The sequence below is a fragment of the Bos indicus x Bos taurus genome, chromosome 7 (genome assembly GCF_003369695.1).
Source record: "Bos indicus x Bos taurus breed Angus x Brahman F1 hybrid chromosome 7, Bos_hybrid_MaternalHap_v2.0, whole genome shotgun sequence".
NCBI lineage: Eukaryota > Metazoa > Chordata > Mammalia > Artiodactyla > Bovidae > Bos > Bos indicus x Bos taurus.
This window is the reverse complement of record NC_040082.1, coordinates 88125592-88141472: the sequence shown is the minus strand read 5'-3', so window position 1 is coordinate 88141472 and position 15881 is coordinate 88125592. Positions and strand designations below refer to the sequence as shown.

The following is a 15881-nucleotide window of genomic DNA, read 5'->3' as shown; positions in this document are numbered from 1 at the left end:
GGGCACAGGCCGAGATAGGAGTGGGACCTTTAGAGCATTTTTCCAGAAAATGCTTTGGAAATGTGTGCAGAGGTGCAGGTGTGTGACTACGACCTGGTGGTTTTGGGAAGTGGCGATTCATGTGGTGTGGCTGGGAGGTGGAGAAGGGCTGTGGGTATATATAACTTAGTTGCCTGTGGTGACCAGCAGCTCTGGATTCGCAGCCCAGCCGTGCCTCTTACTAGCCTTGTGGTCCTTGGCAGTTTTTTTTTTTTTTTTTTTAATAAACTCTCTGAGCCTCAGTTTCCTCATGTGTGAAGTGGGCAATACAAAGAGAACCTGCCTCCTAAAGTTATTTTAAGGATTTGGTGAGATGATGCAGAGGAAGCACTAAGATGAATTAACTCACCTGGAGAGGCCAGCAAGGAAGCCCCATGAACTGGAGAGGGACTCTCGGAGTGGACAGCCTGGATCTATTTGGGGTTTTCAGTAGTAGGAGAGACAGGGCCATTTTTGCTGTGACTTTGCAGGGGCCATGTGTGGGGAGGCACCTGGGGCTTCTGGGCTTAGAGGTGACAGTGATCTGGATTTGATCAGGTTGAGGGCCAGAGAGCGAGTCCCTCATGGGTCTGGCGGGGAGGACAGGTCATGGGCACAGCCAAGGCCTCTCTTCCTGGGAGGGTGGTGCCCTCCCTTGCCTCATCGTCCAGTAGTGCAGGAATCCGGAGCGACTGTAGTGAAGGAGGCGAGGAGAGAGTGGTAGGAGGTGAGATGAGAGAGGTAAGAGGGATCCAGATCATAGAGGGCCTGGTAGCATTTACTCCTGTGTGCTACCTGGTGGGGAACGATTCAGATCATGTCTCTTCAGTTCAGTTCAGTTCAGTTCAGTCGCTCAGTCGTGTCCGACTCTTTGCGACCCCATGAATCGCAGCACGCCAGGCCTCCCTGTCCATCACCAACTCCCGGAGTTCACTCAGACTCACATCCATCGAGTCAGTGGTGCCATCCAGCCATCTCATCCTCTGTCCCCTTCTCCTCTTGCCCCCAATCCCTCCCAGCATCAGAATCTTTTCCAATGAGTCAACTCTTCGCATGAGGTGGCCAAAGTACTGGAGTTTCAGCTTTAGCATCATTCCTTCCAAAGACATCCCAGGGCTGATCTCCTTCAGAATGGACTGGTTGGATCTCCTTGCAGTCCAAGGGACTCTCAAGAGTCTTCTCCAACACCACAGTTCAAAAGCATCAATTCTTCGGTGCTCAGCTTTCTTCACAGTCCAACTCTCACATCCATACATGACCACTGGAAAAACCATAGCCTTGACTAGACGGACCTTTGTTGGCAAAGTAATATCTCTGCTTTTGAATATGCTATCTAGGTTGGTCATAACTTTCCTTCCAAGGAGTAAACGTCTTTTAATTTCATGGCTTCAGTCACCATCTGCAGTGATTTTGGAGCCCAAATAAATAAAGTCTGACATTGTTTCCACTGTTTCCCCATCTATTTCCCATGAAGTGATGGGACTCGATGCCATGATCTTCATTTTCTGAATGTTGAGCTTTAAGCCAACTTTTTCACTCTCCTCTTTCACTTTCATCAAGAGGCTTTTGAGTTCCTCTTCACTTTTTGCCATAAGGGTGGTGTCATCTGCATATCTGAGGTTATTGATATTTCTCCCAGCAATCTTGATTCCAGCTTGTGTTTCTTCCAGTCCAGCGTTTCTCATGATGTATTCTGCATGTAAGTTAAATAAGCAGGGTGACAACATACAGCCTTGACATACTCCTTTTCCTATTTGGAACCAGTCTGTTGTTCCATGTCCAGTGCTAACTGTTGCTTCCTGACCTGCATACAGATTTCTCAAGAGGCAGGTCAGGTGGTCTGGTATTCCCATCTCTTTCAGAATTTTCCACAGTTTATTGTGATCCACACAGTCAAAGGCTTTGGCATAGTCAATAAAGCAGAAATAGATGTTTTTCTGGAACTCTCTTGATTTTTCCATGATCCAGCGGATGTTGGCAATTCGATCTCTGGTTCCTCTGCCTTTTCTAAAACCAGCTTGAACATCTGGAAGTTCACGGTTCACATATTGCTGAAGCCTGGCTTGGAGAATTTTGAGCATTACCTTACTAGCATGTGAGATTAGTGCAATTGTGCAGTAGTTTGAGCATTCTTTGGTGTTGCCTTTCTTCGGGATTGGAATGAAAACTGACCTCTTCCAGTCCTGTGGCCACTGCTGAGTTTTCCAAATTTGCTGGCATATTGAGTGCAGCAATTTCACAGCATCATCTTTCAGGATTTGAAATAGCTCAACTGGAATTCCATCACCTCCACTAGCTTTGTTCATAGTGATGCTTCCTAAAGCCCACTTGACTTCACATTGCAGGATGTCTGGCTCTAGGTGAGTGATCACACCATCGTGATTATCTGGGTCATGAAGATCATGTCTCTTACCCTGGCTAAAAATCCTTCCCAGCTCCCCATTGCCCTCCACCTAAAGCTCAAGCGCCTCGCCTTGGCCTGCTGCCTCTCTGGACCCCTCCATTTACCACTCGGAGCGGCATGAGTTGCCTCCAGCCCCCAGGTGCCCTCCTGCCACAAGTGTTTGCCCTTGTTGCCTCTGGTGAGACTTCCAGTCCTTGTTCCTCATTCTGCCCAGTAAACCCCTTTGTATCCTTTAAAACCCAGCTCAGCAGCCATGCTCTAACACACCTGCCCATGCATACCCCTTCTGTCCCTGGACACAGTCTCTTGCTTCATCGTTTCTGTCCCCTCTGAGTGCTCACCAGGTCTGATTGTATCGGTGCCCAGATCCCCACGCAGGTCCTCCATGGGCCTGGTGCTCAGGAGGCACTGGCCAGACGGAACTGTCCACTGCAAAGCAGCTGAGTGCCGCCTGTGGTTCAGAGTCCGGCTGTTTGCTTTGTAGCTCTCACGCTGTTCCTCAGACTTGAGGTTCCAAGAGGTGGCGGACCATGGGCCAGCCCAGCACAGCCCAAATAGTGCTCAGAGAAGAGTTGGAGCAGTGATTCTGGAGAGTACTGGGCTTGGGTCCTGAGGAGAGGGGTGGCATGAGGAAGGGGAAGAGGCAGGAGAAGCCCAGCTCCTTTCCCAGCCCCCAGCACACGTGGCGTTTGCTGCCTTCCCACTCGATTCACCGAAGGTCCAGGCTGTTTCCTTCACAGCCTTCTAGGCCTCTTTTCCTGGGAAAGTACCTTCAGCGGGTTCTCAAACTAATCACACTGTTATGTGAGTGATGGATGACAGCCATGATTCTTAACCTACATGCATGGCAGCAACACCTTGGCGGGTTGATCCTGAAGCCTGACTCCAGCCAGCATCCACCACTGTATTGTATGAGTGAACCATGGGTGTGTATGCACAGTAACTAAGGATTATGGGCAGTTAGTGTATGCTCCGGAGAAGGCAATGGCACCCCACTCCAGTACTCTTGCCTGGAAAATCCCATGGATGGAGGAGCCTGGTAGACTGCAGTCCATGGGGTCGCTAGAAGTCGGACACGACTGAGCCATTTCCCTTTCGCTTTTCACTTTCATGCATTGGAGGCAGAAATGGCAACCCACTCCAGTGTTCTTGCCTGGAGAATCCCAGGGACGGGGGAGCCTGGTGGGCCGCTGTCTCTGGGGTCGCACAGAGTCAGACAGGACTGAAGCGACGCAGCAGCAGCAGCAGCAGCAGTGTATGCTGACCTGGTGTGTGGGTGCTGCGTGTGCGTGTGTAGACCACTATACTGGACCCATGGGCGTGAGCCGCCTGTTGGAGTGTGGGTATGTACAGGTCCAGTGTGTACAAGTCATGTGTCCATGAACGTGTGTAGAGGGTGTGTGTGTGCAGCCCAGGTGTGTGTAGGCCGTGCGTGTGAGTGTGCACAGAGCGCGTCCTGTTCCAGCCGTGTGGCCCACGTGTGCATCCACACTGTGCACGGCCCGGTGCCCTCTCCTGACACCCCCGGCTGCCTCTCCGTTCTGTGCTTGGCTCGTAGGACAGTGGTGGGGCCCGGCGATCCGTAATAGGGGACAGCCCGGAGCTGTTCACCCACTACTATGACGATGCCAGGACCATGTATGAGGTGTTCCACCGTGGGCTTAGGATCTCAGGTAAGAGGGGCCATGGGAGTATGGAAGGGTCGTGGCAGGGGTTGAGCAGGTGCAAGGGTGGGAGTGAGTAAGCGTGGTTCCAGGGGTGCGGCGGGTGAGTCATTCCCAGGGTCAGGGGAGAGAAGCCATTCTTAGCCCTCCTGCCACCCAGTCACACAGGTAACTGCTAATGCGGTCAATGGCTAACCTCAGCTTTTGTCCAGCCCTGGAACCGCTGACCTTAAGCTGTCTCTTAGCGCATACTCCCTATCTCCCATTGGCAGCCCCTGGTGAGCCTTGAACTACCAGGCTACTAGCTGGCATGGTTCTGATCCCGACTTCCAGGATGTCTGGGTGAAGGGAGTTGTCACAGAGAGGCAAAGTGCCACCTCTGCCCAGGGGTCCCCGGGTCCCCGTCCTCCTGGGGCTGCATCACACAGGTCATGGTGGGAACTAATGGGCACTGTGTCGTTTCCCGTTCCTGGGCCTCCCTGGTCTCCCTGGGGAAATGCCATGCTTGTGTACTGTAGGCCTTCTTGCACTTCAGCAGGTTTAGGCAGGTGGGGAGCAGCTCGCTTGGCTCATGGACTGTCTCCCGGGGCGGGAGGTTCATCCGGGTGTCTACTGAGTGGGTGCAGGTGGTACTGCTACCCTGCCCTCCTCCCTGGCACAAGGTCTGCTTACCTCTCTGCAGGGAATGGACCCTGTCTTGGCTTCAGGAATCCCAAGCAGCCTTATCAGTGGCTGTCCTACCAGGAGGTGAGTAACAGAAGACAGCACCCACTCTGTCTATCCACACAGACCTGGCGCTTGGAATGAGGTGGGAGGGTGGGTTGGGGGCACCCTGGAGGGTCTCAGTTACTTTTTCTTTGTCTGGCCTGTCTGTCAAACTCCTGGCAGCAACCTTTCAAGATTTCCAACACACCTGAGTAGGGAGTTGGGGAGCTCCCTCAGACCATAGAAAGCCCACCTGCACCTCTCCCTTCCCTGCTGAAGAACCCTTGTTTTCCCATCATTTCTCTGTGTCTCTGTGCAGGTGGCCGACAGGGCTGAATTTCTAGGGTCTGGACTTCTCCAGCACAATTGTAAACCATGTACAGATCAGTTTATCGGCGTTTTCGCACAAAATAGACCAGAGGTGAGCATCAGCCTTAACTGGTTTTAGAGGCATCAGTGGAATACAGGATTGGATACCATAGAACAGCCCAGCTCCCATTGCCTGAAGGGACTGGGGCAAGAGGAAAAATGGAGATCCTTCATCCATGCCATCTCTCACTCCCTTGGCATTGCCCCTAATCGGGGTGGACATTTCAGCCAAGCTCCATCCGCACCCCACCCAGCTGCACAAACAGCGACTCCCTGAGCCATGGGAGAGGAAGGACCTGGGGAAGAAGCCCATACAAACCCCAGAGGTGGGCTTGGGGTAATCTGGAGTCCGTGATTCCCTGGAGCACGCACGGACTAGAAGGCTGTGGGTGAGCAGGCACAGCCCATTAGCTGCATGGGTCCCTTGCCTTGTGCACAGGGCCAGAATAGAGCACTCTGGTCACAGGGCCCCAAGCAAGGGCCCTGGTTGCCTGGGCCTGAGGGCAGTGCAGCCCTGATATCTGCTCTGTACTCCCCTGTCCCCCACCCCAATTCTCTCCACAGTGGATCATCGCAGAGCTTGCCTGTTACACATACTCTATGGTGGTGGTCCCTCTATATGACACCCTGGGCCCTGGGGCAGTCCGCTACATCATCAACACAGGTGAGCCCAGCTGCCCACTCCTGTCCCTGGTGGCCGGTCCCACTTCCCCTTCCCAGCCTTCAGCTTATGCTGATTGTCTGACGCTAGTAAACACTTTGCTGCCATTCTCAGAGAACACTGGGGGCTTCCGTTTTGGCCCTTGAATTGGCTTCCTGAGTCCCCAGTTGGACTTTACCTGAAGGCTCCTTCCACACAGTAGGGCTGCCAAGAAGGAGCTTCTGCACCAGCCCCCCACATAGGCTGCCAACCCTCTGAGTTCCCTTCAGCTTAAGGCAGGTGTTGGGGGTGTGATCAGTATCTTAGACCAGGGATGATGGTAGCTGAACCTAGAGAAAAAGGAATGTTTGGAATCTACCCCAGGGAATCTCTTGAGGGTAGATTCCAAGCATTCCTTCTAAGAGATTTCCTGGTCTTCTGCCCTCGGCTTCATCCAGGCTTTGGGCAGTTTTCCTCTGGAAACATGTTGCATGTGACCTGTCATACGTGTTCATTTACACACAAGCTTGTCTTGTGGCAAACACAGCCCATTTTTCTACTACCTGGCACGTGCTGCCCGCAGTTACAGCCTGTGCCCGCACAGCCTGACTCTCCCTGACAACCCCTACAGCTGACATCAGCACCGTGATCGTGGATAAACCTCAGAAAGCTGTGGTTCTCCTGGAGCACGTGGAGAGGAAGGAGACGCCAGGGCTCAAGCTGATCATCCTCATGGAGCCATTCGAGGAGGCCCTGAAAGACAGAGGGCAAGAGTGCGGGGTGGTCATTAAGTCCATGCAGGATGTGGAGGTGAGGGTCTGCTTCTGGGCTGTTTCCTGGGCCACAGCTAGTTGACCCCTGAGCCAGAGCTGCTGGTTATCTGCCCATCTTATGACCTTGGGATGGATGTCTGAGGCCATCAGGATGTTTCATGTGCCAGGGTTCAAACAGGGGAGGCTTCCCAGGGGCTGGTACTGGGTAGTAGAGTTGGTCCCCCAGGCATCCTCTTTGGTATGAGCTCAGCTGGTTGGCACAGTTAATGACACAGGCACCAGTAGGTGATGGTAGCGCCAGCTTGCCCCACAGCTTCTCCCACAGCCTCTGGAGTCTCCTCTTTTCCAGCTAACGGCTAGCCTGTCTGAGCCGGGGGACTGTAGTAAACTGGAGTCCTGAAGAGGTTCTTGTAGATGTCTTCCAGGCCACCAGCAGCCAACAGAGCTGGTTTCCTTTGCATGGCCTCCCCAGAGACTTTGGGCTGGTGGCAGCCTGTGGCCTGCCAGGGTGACACAGGGCATGCTCCAGGGCCTCGCGCCTTACTCAGTAGCAGCTGACTGCCACTGTGCCCTAGAACCGTGGGCCTTCCAGTTCTCCACCTGTTTCCCTGTGTGCTCTTGAATGCCTGTGCCCTGCCATGGTTTTAGGGGCCACACCTAAGCTGGCAGCCCCAATCTGCCCCTCCAGCCCTGACCACTTGGCAGGAGGCCCAGGCCACCTAGCCACTCCGTCTTGATGTACCGTGCACCCCTCAGGCCATCTCCCCACTGTGCCTGTACACAGTGCTTAGCCTCTCCCTGGGCTGCAGACCCCTATGTGTGATGTGGGGTGGCCAGTGCCTGCGTGTGTATCTTTGTATTCCCTGGATTGGGAATCTTGGCCTCTGGGCTTGGTGCAGGATCGAGGCATACTGTGTTTATTTATTTATCTTTTTTTTGCTTAGAATTTTTGAGCATTTAAAACCAATGTTTTCCTCTTTCAGGACTGTGGCCAGCAGAATCACTGTGATCCTGTGGTAAGCTCGTTTTTCAGCAGGTCTTGATTGAGCAAAATGGTGCCCAGGGCACATCCTTACGGACCTTCCTCACCATCCACAAGGCTTGGTAGAGAGGCCAGAGTAGCACCCCTGTGTTAATAAGCAACTGAGGAAATGTCCCCTTGGGTGCTGAGGACTTCTGTGAGTGAGGGTCCAGAGAGGGACCTGGAACAGCAGTCGGATGTTTGGGAGGGAGGAAAAAGGGCAGCCAATCCCTTGCGTCTCCAGTAACTTTTTCTTGGGAGACCTGATGTTTTCCCTTTCCCTGTAGTGAGCTCTCCAGAGGATGAGATGGGCAGGAGCAGCAGCAGAGCCGGAAGTGGACGCCTTGCGGCCTCTGCTGTCTTTGCTCATCTTTGCTCTCTGAGCTTTTCTGTGTGTCATCCCCAAGTGATCCTGCCTGAGCTGGAGTCATCAGTGTGGGCCACTGCCCTCTGGGAGGGGCCGTGTGGGGACTTTCCGCTTTCTAACCAGGCCTCTTACCTCCAGCCCCCTCTGCAGCTCAGCTCTTCCCACTCACTTCCCACCCTGTGAGCCTTTGCATGCACAGGCAGCAGCAGGTCACATCCCTCTTCCCAGGGCCCTCACCTTCCCCGTAGCCCCTGATGTGTTCCCACCTCCACACACTGTGCCACGCCCCCAGCCTTAGAGAACTCCTTTCTGACCCAGCAGCATGCCCTATCTCTTGCACCTCTGTCTGTGCCCAGGCTGGTTTCCTCTCCCAGAATGCCCACTCTGACTTCATCTGGAGAGATGTGACTTGTCCATCAGTCTCAACTCATGTCACCTCTTCTGGGACACCATCTTCTACATGCAAGTGGTCATGGTGGGCTCCTCGTGGTGACCCCAGGACTACATGCACAGGGCAAGGGCCAGATGCAGAGCAATCTCAGTGACAGAGTGGGCAGCTCAGCTCTGGGCTCCATGTTCTGTTCCCAAGCCTAAACCCAGACATTGGGGGAAATAGTGGGAAGAAAGGAGGAAATGGGTCACATGGCCTAGAAAGGTGAGATCTTTGACGAAGGCCTGTGTGTAGCCACTGCAGCACAATCCCCTTAGAATTCAACTCAGACACAAGTGGGGGAGGTGGCAGGAGCAAGTGTGAGGTGGGTGAGACGGATATGTGTCCATGCCTGGCTAGGTTTCCTTGGCTTTTCCTCCTCTTTCCTGGGGACTTGCCTGCTCACCTTTCTGATGACAGCATGCAGGGCCACACACATGTGCCAGCACATGCCTGCATCTCACACCATGCACACACACGTGAGGTGGGGCAGGGTGTGCACAGAGGGGCTGGCCGGGGAAGGGGTCCAGGCGGCCACACCGGCTGGGTCTCTAACACACTCCTCTTCTCACCTCTGTAGCCCCCGAAACCCAGTGACCTCTCCATTGTGTGTTTCACGAGTGGCACGACAGGTAAGTGAGGCTTCTAGCTCACCAGCCAGAGCCACCTGCTCCTTCCTGGCACCCTGGACAGGGCGACCGAGGGCTCTCTGGCACCCTCTGTGGGGCGGGCTGAGCCTTGTCCTGTGCCTGGCTCCAGACGCTGGCTCCTCCCTGCTGCTCCCAGCGGCCAACATGAGGCAGCGCGGGGCGGGTGGACGGTGTGGACTCGGGAGGACTAGGGTGGGGGCTACAAACTTCCCAGAGTGGGGACCAGAGGCAGTCTAGGCAGTGGGGTCACGCATGACTCTGAGGCAGGGCTCTCACCTCTCTGCTCCCTGCGCCTGCTTGGCCTTTGTGTCAGGGACTGGGGAAGGAGTGTGGAGTTTGGTGTCGGAGAGTCTGGTTTTGAGCCCCATCTCCACCACTTGCTGGAGGGGCACAGCATGGTCACTTAACCTCTCTGCCACCACTGTCCCCGGTTTCTCACCTGGGTGGTCAAAGGTGCCAAACAGGAGGTGGGAAAGATGTGTTAGAAGGCAGTGCAGATGATCTGTGGCTGGTGTGTTGTGGGCAAAAGTTTCAGGAAAAGGAAATGACGCACTCCATGCCTGGTGCTGGCAGAGGAGTATGTGCATCAGTGTTCGTGGGAACAGCCAAGGAAGTCTTCCTGCAGGAGGCAGGACGCACTTGAGGACCAGTTCCACAGGCATGGCATTTTGCGGTCTTCAGTGGCCTGTCCACCCTATCACTGTGCCCCTGAGACTTCAGCACAGCCTGCGAGGCAGGCGGGGTGGGGACTGTCCAAGGGAGCACCAGCGGCCAGTGGTGCCCTCTTCTCCCCCCTGCCCCTCCTGGTGCTCTTCTCACTGCTGCCTCTCTGCCTCCTCTGATAACTCGGGAAGGGGCGGGAAGTTTCTAGCCTCTTCCCCAGACCTAGGACTGGCCTACTTTGTTGATATTTCTTGATGGGCAGTGAACTAGGGCTCCCACGCCTTCTCCAGATGCAGCCTCTAAGGCATTTGGCAGACCCTTGACCAGTCCCACAGGCAGGACTATCCTTGTGGGTGGCGCATGACAAGTATGACTTTATTGAATCAAAATGGATTTTGCCATTAACTTGTGTAGGTTTGGGGTTTCACCGTTGGCTCAGCGGTAAAGTATCCGCCTGCAATGCAGGAGACCCAGGTTCGATCCCTGGGTCCGGAAGATCCTCTGGAGGAGGGCACAGCAACACACCCCAGTATTCTTGTCTGGATAATCCCCTGGACAGAGGAGCCTGGCAGGCTACACAGTCCATAGGGTTGCAAAGAGTCAGATGTGACTGAGACGACATAGCATGCATGCACGCAAGTGGGTGTGAGAATTTCCACCTTACTGCTAAACCCTGTCAGAAGGAAAATAACACAGCCTCTGCTCCCCAGGAACTGATATCCAGAGCCAACCCAGAATTTAAAAATATGCCCTTCAGCTTTATGCTGCTGCTGCTGCTAAGTCACTTCAGTCGTGTCTGACTCTGTGCGACCCCATAGACAGCAGCCCGCCAGGCTCCCCCGTCCCTGGGATTCTCCAGGCAAGAACCCTGGAGTGGGTTGCCATTTCCTTCTCCAATGTATGAAAGTGAAAAGTCAAAGTGAAGTCGCTCAGGCGTGTCCAACTCTTAGCGACCCCATGGACTGCAGCCTACCAGGCTCCTCCGCCCATGGGATTTTCCAGGCAAGAGTACTGGAGTGGGGTGCCATTGCTTTATTAAAGAGTTTCACAGTGTGAAATTTTGATAACCTGTCCCTCCACCCTGAATTTGGGAGCAGGTCACTACTCTGGCCTTTAACTTTGGATCCTTGCTGATTAAGAATGTGCTCGAGCTTCGAAGCACAGAATCACTTAGTCACAACTATGTGACTAAGTCACTTAGTCACAAAAATGAGTCACTTAGTCACAACTGCTGCCCCCTTGTATCTGGAAAAGAACTTCATGATGCAGAAACAGTGCTGTTGCCTAGCTGTGAAGGACAGGCCTGGTGTCCAGGGCTTTTTCAGACTATGGAATCGCAACTGGAAGCTGAGCCACCTGCCCAAGCTCTACATGGAGGAAACAGAGTACATGGAGCCTAGAAAACAGGTTGCGATTCGTTGCCCAAAGCTCCCACTCCAGAGTTGTGGTGGGTGCCAGAGTGGAGCTGGCAGGGGAGCAGGCCTCTTACCTGGTGTCACCCCACCTGGCCGCACACTCGGATTTCTGTGGCGTCAGCCTGAGCCTGAGCTGTGTCCCTGATGGCTGTCCTCTTGTCCGGCACACCACGGCTGAGGAGCCAGCTTCCCTTCCACGATAAGCATCTTGGCCTTGGCTTCGTCAAGAGCCACGTTGTTCTTTCAGTGAGGAAAGATGGAAAATACTGTCTGCACCTTACATTTGAAATCATGATTCTGGTGGAATCATTCTGGGAAGATTTTTCTGTTGGTGTGTGATAGAAACATCTTTGGAGATTCCCAGAATAAGCCAGTGCTTTGGAGCCACTAGTCAGGTCAAGAAGGCCCTGGAGGAGGTGAAAGCTTGAGGTTTGTCTGTCCTCAGGGATGGCTAATGGGTGGGCGTGTGGTTGGTCGTTCATTTCAGAATAAGTATTAGCTGGATGAAATTGAACTGCCTTTCCCAAATGAAAGATACTCTTGTATACTCTGTGGGTATAACGTAGCTTAATCTGGGGACTTGGGCCCCATGAACGATTGTGCAGATGTATCCTTATGGGTTCATGTACGCTGTCTTCCCAGAGAAGAAAATACAGTGGTCTTTTCAAACATGTCCTTGTTAGTCTGTGGGTCTTTAGCTGTCCTTTTCTGATGTATATGGATTCATTCATTCAGCTCAGTTACCACTTTGCGTCAGACCTGGTGTTAGATGCCAAGGACACAGGGATGGAGAAGACACCACCCTGCCCTCATGAGCTCACAGCTCATGTCCCAAGGCAGTTCTCTGCCTTGAGGGCCTGCATCCCAGGGTGCGTGGAGTGGTAGGCCACCCAGAGGTCGGCACAGCAGGATGGAAAGGACTCCAGGTCTAAGCAGAGTCTTGAAGGACTGGTGGCTGGAGGAGAAGAGGGGGATGGAGAGGGAACAGCATGTGCAGAGAGGACCAGCAGCAAGAAGGAAAATGTTTCTGTGAGGGAGAGAGGGGTCTGGTTGCAGGGGGGCAACACTGATAGGAGAGGAGTGATGGGGGGCAGAGTTCCAAATCAAAGCTGTGCAGAAGCAGCCCGAGAGGCCAGAGGAGGATAGAAGCGGCCAGCATGGTCAGGTGGCTCAGCTGTGCCCACGGGATGCTGTCGCAAGAGCGCCCGCTGGTGCCCGTGTGGTGGGGGCGGCGCTGGGCGCAGAAGGTGATGGTGACGGCCTGAGGAGTGGGTGGGAGAGGAGGATGTCAGTTCAGCAAGTGTGGACAATTCTTTCAAGAGCCGTGGCTGTGTCACCAAAAGGCATGCTCCATAACATTCCTAGCAACGCAAACTTGGGAAGTTGAAATCTGGAAACAACTAAAATGCCTGTCAGCAATAGGATGGTATATCTACACATAGGAAGTCATAACTCAAGTGAAAGAAAAAAAAAGACACAAAATATCATATGATTTCTTTTATATTAAATGACAAAGCACAGTAAAGGATTCTCTGGTCTCAGAAGTCAAGGATTGTGGTTGCTTCCTGGGATTCTGCTGCCGTGGAAAGCTGGTGATGTTCTGTTTCTTGATCTGGGCACTAGTTGGCTGGATAACTTGTACCCAGATAACTGGTACCTGGATAATTTTTTTCACTTTGAAAAGAATCTACTGAACTGTGTATGTATTTGGGCACTTTACCATATGTATGTTATATTGGAACAGAGTTTATTTTTAAAAAAAAAGATCAGCTGTGAAGGGATGACAGCGAACAGAGTGGCCGCTGGTGGAAGCCATGGGGTTGAGGGAAGGTGGAGTTTTTGTTGTTTTCCCGGAAATACTTAAAGGTGTTTTGAACAGTTGGGAGAGTGCCACCAGAGACAGAGAAAGGGAGGTGAAGCTCAGTGGAGCTAAGCCCCCAAAGCTCTGCTTTGTGTCAGGGGAGAGAGCAGGCTTCTAAGTACTGTAGAGAGATATCTACCTTGGGGGGACGAAAGGAGGAAGAAAGGCTTCTGGGAGGCCAGGAGGCTGGGAGGCCTCCTCCATGGAGGAGTTAGTGTCCTGCCTGAGGGTGAGATGTGTCATGAACGGACCAGAGTCTAAGGGGGTGCCATGTGAGTCTCTGTGAGGAACACACGTCTCTGGGGCTGGAGACCGTGAGCCTCTGGGGTCACATTGTGGGAGGAATGGAAAAGGGGGGCAGCTGGATTGACTTGGTGGGGTTATCTGAGTGGGGTCCTCCAGGGGATGCCTGGGGACTGAAGAATTTGGCAGGAGAGTGGCTGGAGTGAGGGACCCTGGAGTCCAGCTTGGGAGGGAGGAGGGGCTGGGGAGCATTATGTGTCTGGAGTAATAGGAAAGGGTATCAGCATGCCAGGTTAGTTCTTAGTGGTGGCAGCGGGGCTGGGAGGCTGAGGAGAAGGTGGAGGCCCCAGAACTGGAGTATCCCCTCTATTCCAGCCGAGGATGCCCAGGGAAGCCTGTCATTTCATCTAGTGCATTAAGTGCCCACTGGCCCTACAGCTGTGCCTGCTCAGGGTGGGCTCTCTGGGCAAAGGCTCACCTTGACTTATGCTTTTTGCACCATCCCATTCACGATTTGTGTGACCACAGGCCTAAGATTACATCATGGCACTTGTGCTGTGCAGCTTTAGGGGAGTTTCTTAAGCTCTGTTAAGCCTCAGTTTCCTTGGGTAGGAGATGCATACATCTGATACCTGTAGCATAGACTTGTTCCAAGAAATAACTGAGATACCATATATGAAATGCCTAGCACAGTGCCCACATTGGTTTTCAGTAATTGCCTGCTGTTACAGTGATTATTTGTATTCCTGCTAGTCCTCGAGTCTGATGTTTAAAAACATTGGTGGATGTGGGGTTGATGAATGTAAGACTCAATTCTTAAAAAGATTTGGGAACCTTTAGCAGGGAGATGAACACTCTTATCTGTATTATACAACTTCTAAAGCACTTCTGTCACTGGTAGCTTTCGTAACCCACTTTTATGTGAAAGCAGAAAAAAAGAGCCAGAGGAGCCCCCAGCCAGAGGACCCAACACTGCTCCCAGTCCCTCTCCCATCCATTCCTAGAGGAGAGACCTTGAGCTCAGCTTCACCCCACAGCTGCTCCATCTCAGAACCAACATCCATCCAGGGCAGATCCTCACCCAGTGAAATGTCCTTCTGCTCACCAGCCATGGGCAGCCTACCCAGGAGCACTGGCTAAAGCCAAAATGCTGTTGGCAGAATCTGAAACTCAGTTTTCTCCCTTCAGCAGCTGGACAGAAAATGAAGTGCAAGGATGGCGAGTTGATAAGTACAAGGTGGGAAATGGGCCACAGGTCTCATTCTGCCAAGACGCGAGGGCCTGGATGCCCGCCTTGTCACTGACATTGCACCAGGAAAGGAGAGAACCAGAGGACATGAGTTTGCAACTTTGATGGCACATAGGTCTAGCTGGGAATGCTTAGCCTGTTCCTCCATGTGAGCAAGTTGGAAACATTTCCGTATCACGTTTAAAACAAATGCTACCAGGGGTGTGTCCTTGTCCTGAATCAGAAGCAAGCAGAGCCTTTTCGAAGGCTCACCTCTCACCTCCCAACTCAGATCTGGGAGTCTTCTCCCAGGATTTGCTGCCAGTGTTTACCTCTCCTTTATCCTCTGGGGCCAGATCTCGAGTGGACTTGAGGAAATAATTTGAGCATTTCTTAAGGAATAATTTGAGCATTTTCTTAGAAATTCTGCAACTCACTAGAAGTTTGTAAAATTTCATTTATATCTACAAGAAAACATTTGTTTCTGAAAGCTGTAAGCTTTTCTTATCATGTTGAAGAGGAAAGGGGCACGTCCAACTACGTAGAATTGAATAAGTGCTACCACTGTGTGTATCCTGGCCTGCATTGAGTGGAGGCTTTAGACGATTTTCATCAATGAAGACAAATTTCTCTTGAAATTCTCAAACTCTCCACTGAGATTACATTAGATGTGAGCAAGTTACCCAGTCTAGCAGGTCTAAAGCTGTGCAGCATAGTACCATATTTTGTGACAGTTCCGATTTCATACTTGGTATTTTGGGGGTGTTCCTTAGAAAAAAATCCAGAATTTATGACTCCACAGGTGAAAATTTCTAGATGATACTCTCAGAATTGTTTGTGGGCTGAGAGACTCTTCTGGGATTTGTACATAAGAGACAATTCAGGGAAATTTCTTAATAAGGGTTTGAGGAAAGATGCTGGGATGAAAGAAAGAGAAGCAGTAAAACAAAGTGCATGATTCTTATTTTCAAAAGGAGGGTATTTTAACAGCCACCTATTAGAAAATAATGTTTTTTCAATCCTGTAACTTTCTATGTCCCCAAAATCACCTCTGTGATTTGCAATATGGATGTAGGTGCCTGATCACATGTTAAAACACACCACATCTTGGTCAGACAGAGGTGATGCCATTATTGACAAACAGGTCACCAATAGGGTGAGCCTCACAGATTCTAATTATGAGAGCAACTTTGTTTTTGTTTGCATCTATTCTTTTACAATTGCTTGGTGGGGATAGCTCTTTGTCTGCCCCTGGATAAAACTTAGGCACCCATGCCTTTTCTGGTTCCTCTCAGGTGAGTCCCATGGGCATTGTAAGTCACAAACTCAATCTTAATTCAGAATTACAAGTGTAGGTCCAAAATATGAATGTGTCCACTTCGTTGAGATTTCCCTACCCAGGCCAGGGCTGGCTGCAGGCTGGGTGGGAA

At 52.1% G+C, this 15881-nt stretch overlaps 1 protein-coding gene across 5 annotated transcripts in view; it reads left to right on the top strand.

Annotated features, from left to right (window-relative positions):
• ACSL6 (acyl-CoA synthetase long chain family member 6) overlaps positions 1-15881 on the top strand; it is a 66102-nt gene that overhangs the window by 18891 nt on the left and 31330 nt on the right. For all 5 annotated transcript variants that reach the window (XM_027547069.1, XM_027547066.1, XM_027547068.1 and 2 more), the window contains 7 exons: positions 3981-4095; positions 4769-4833; positions 5111-5212; positions 5725-5824; positions 6432-6610; positions 7557-7589; positions 8972-9023. In XM_027547069.1, coding sequence (XP_027402870.1) covers positions 3981-4095; positions 4769-4833; positions 5111-5212; positions 5725-5824; positions 6432-6610; positions 7557-7589; positions 8972-9023 — 646 coding nt within the window. The remainder of the gene's footprint in view (positions 1-3980; positions 4096-4768; positions 4834-5110; positions 5213-5724; positions 5825-6431; positions 6611-7556; positions 7590-8971; positions 9024-15881) is intronic.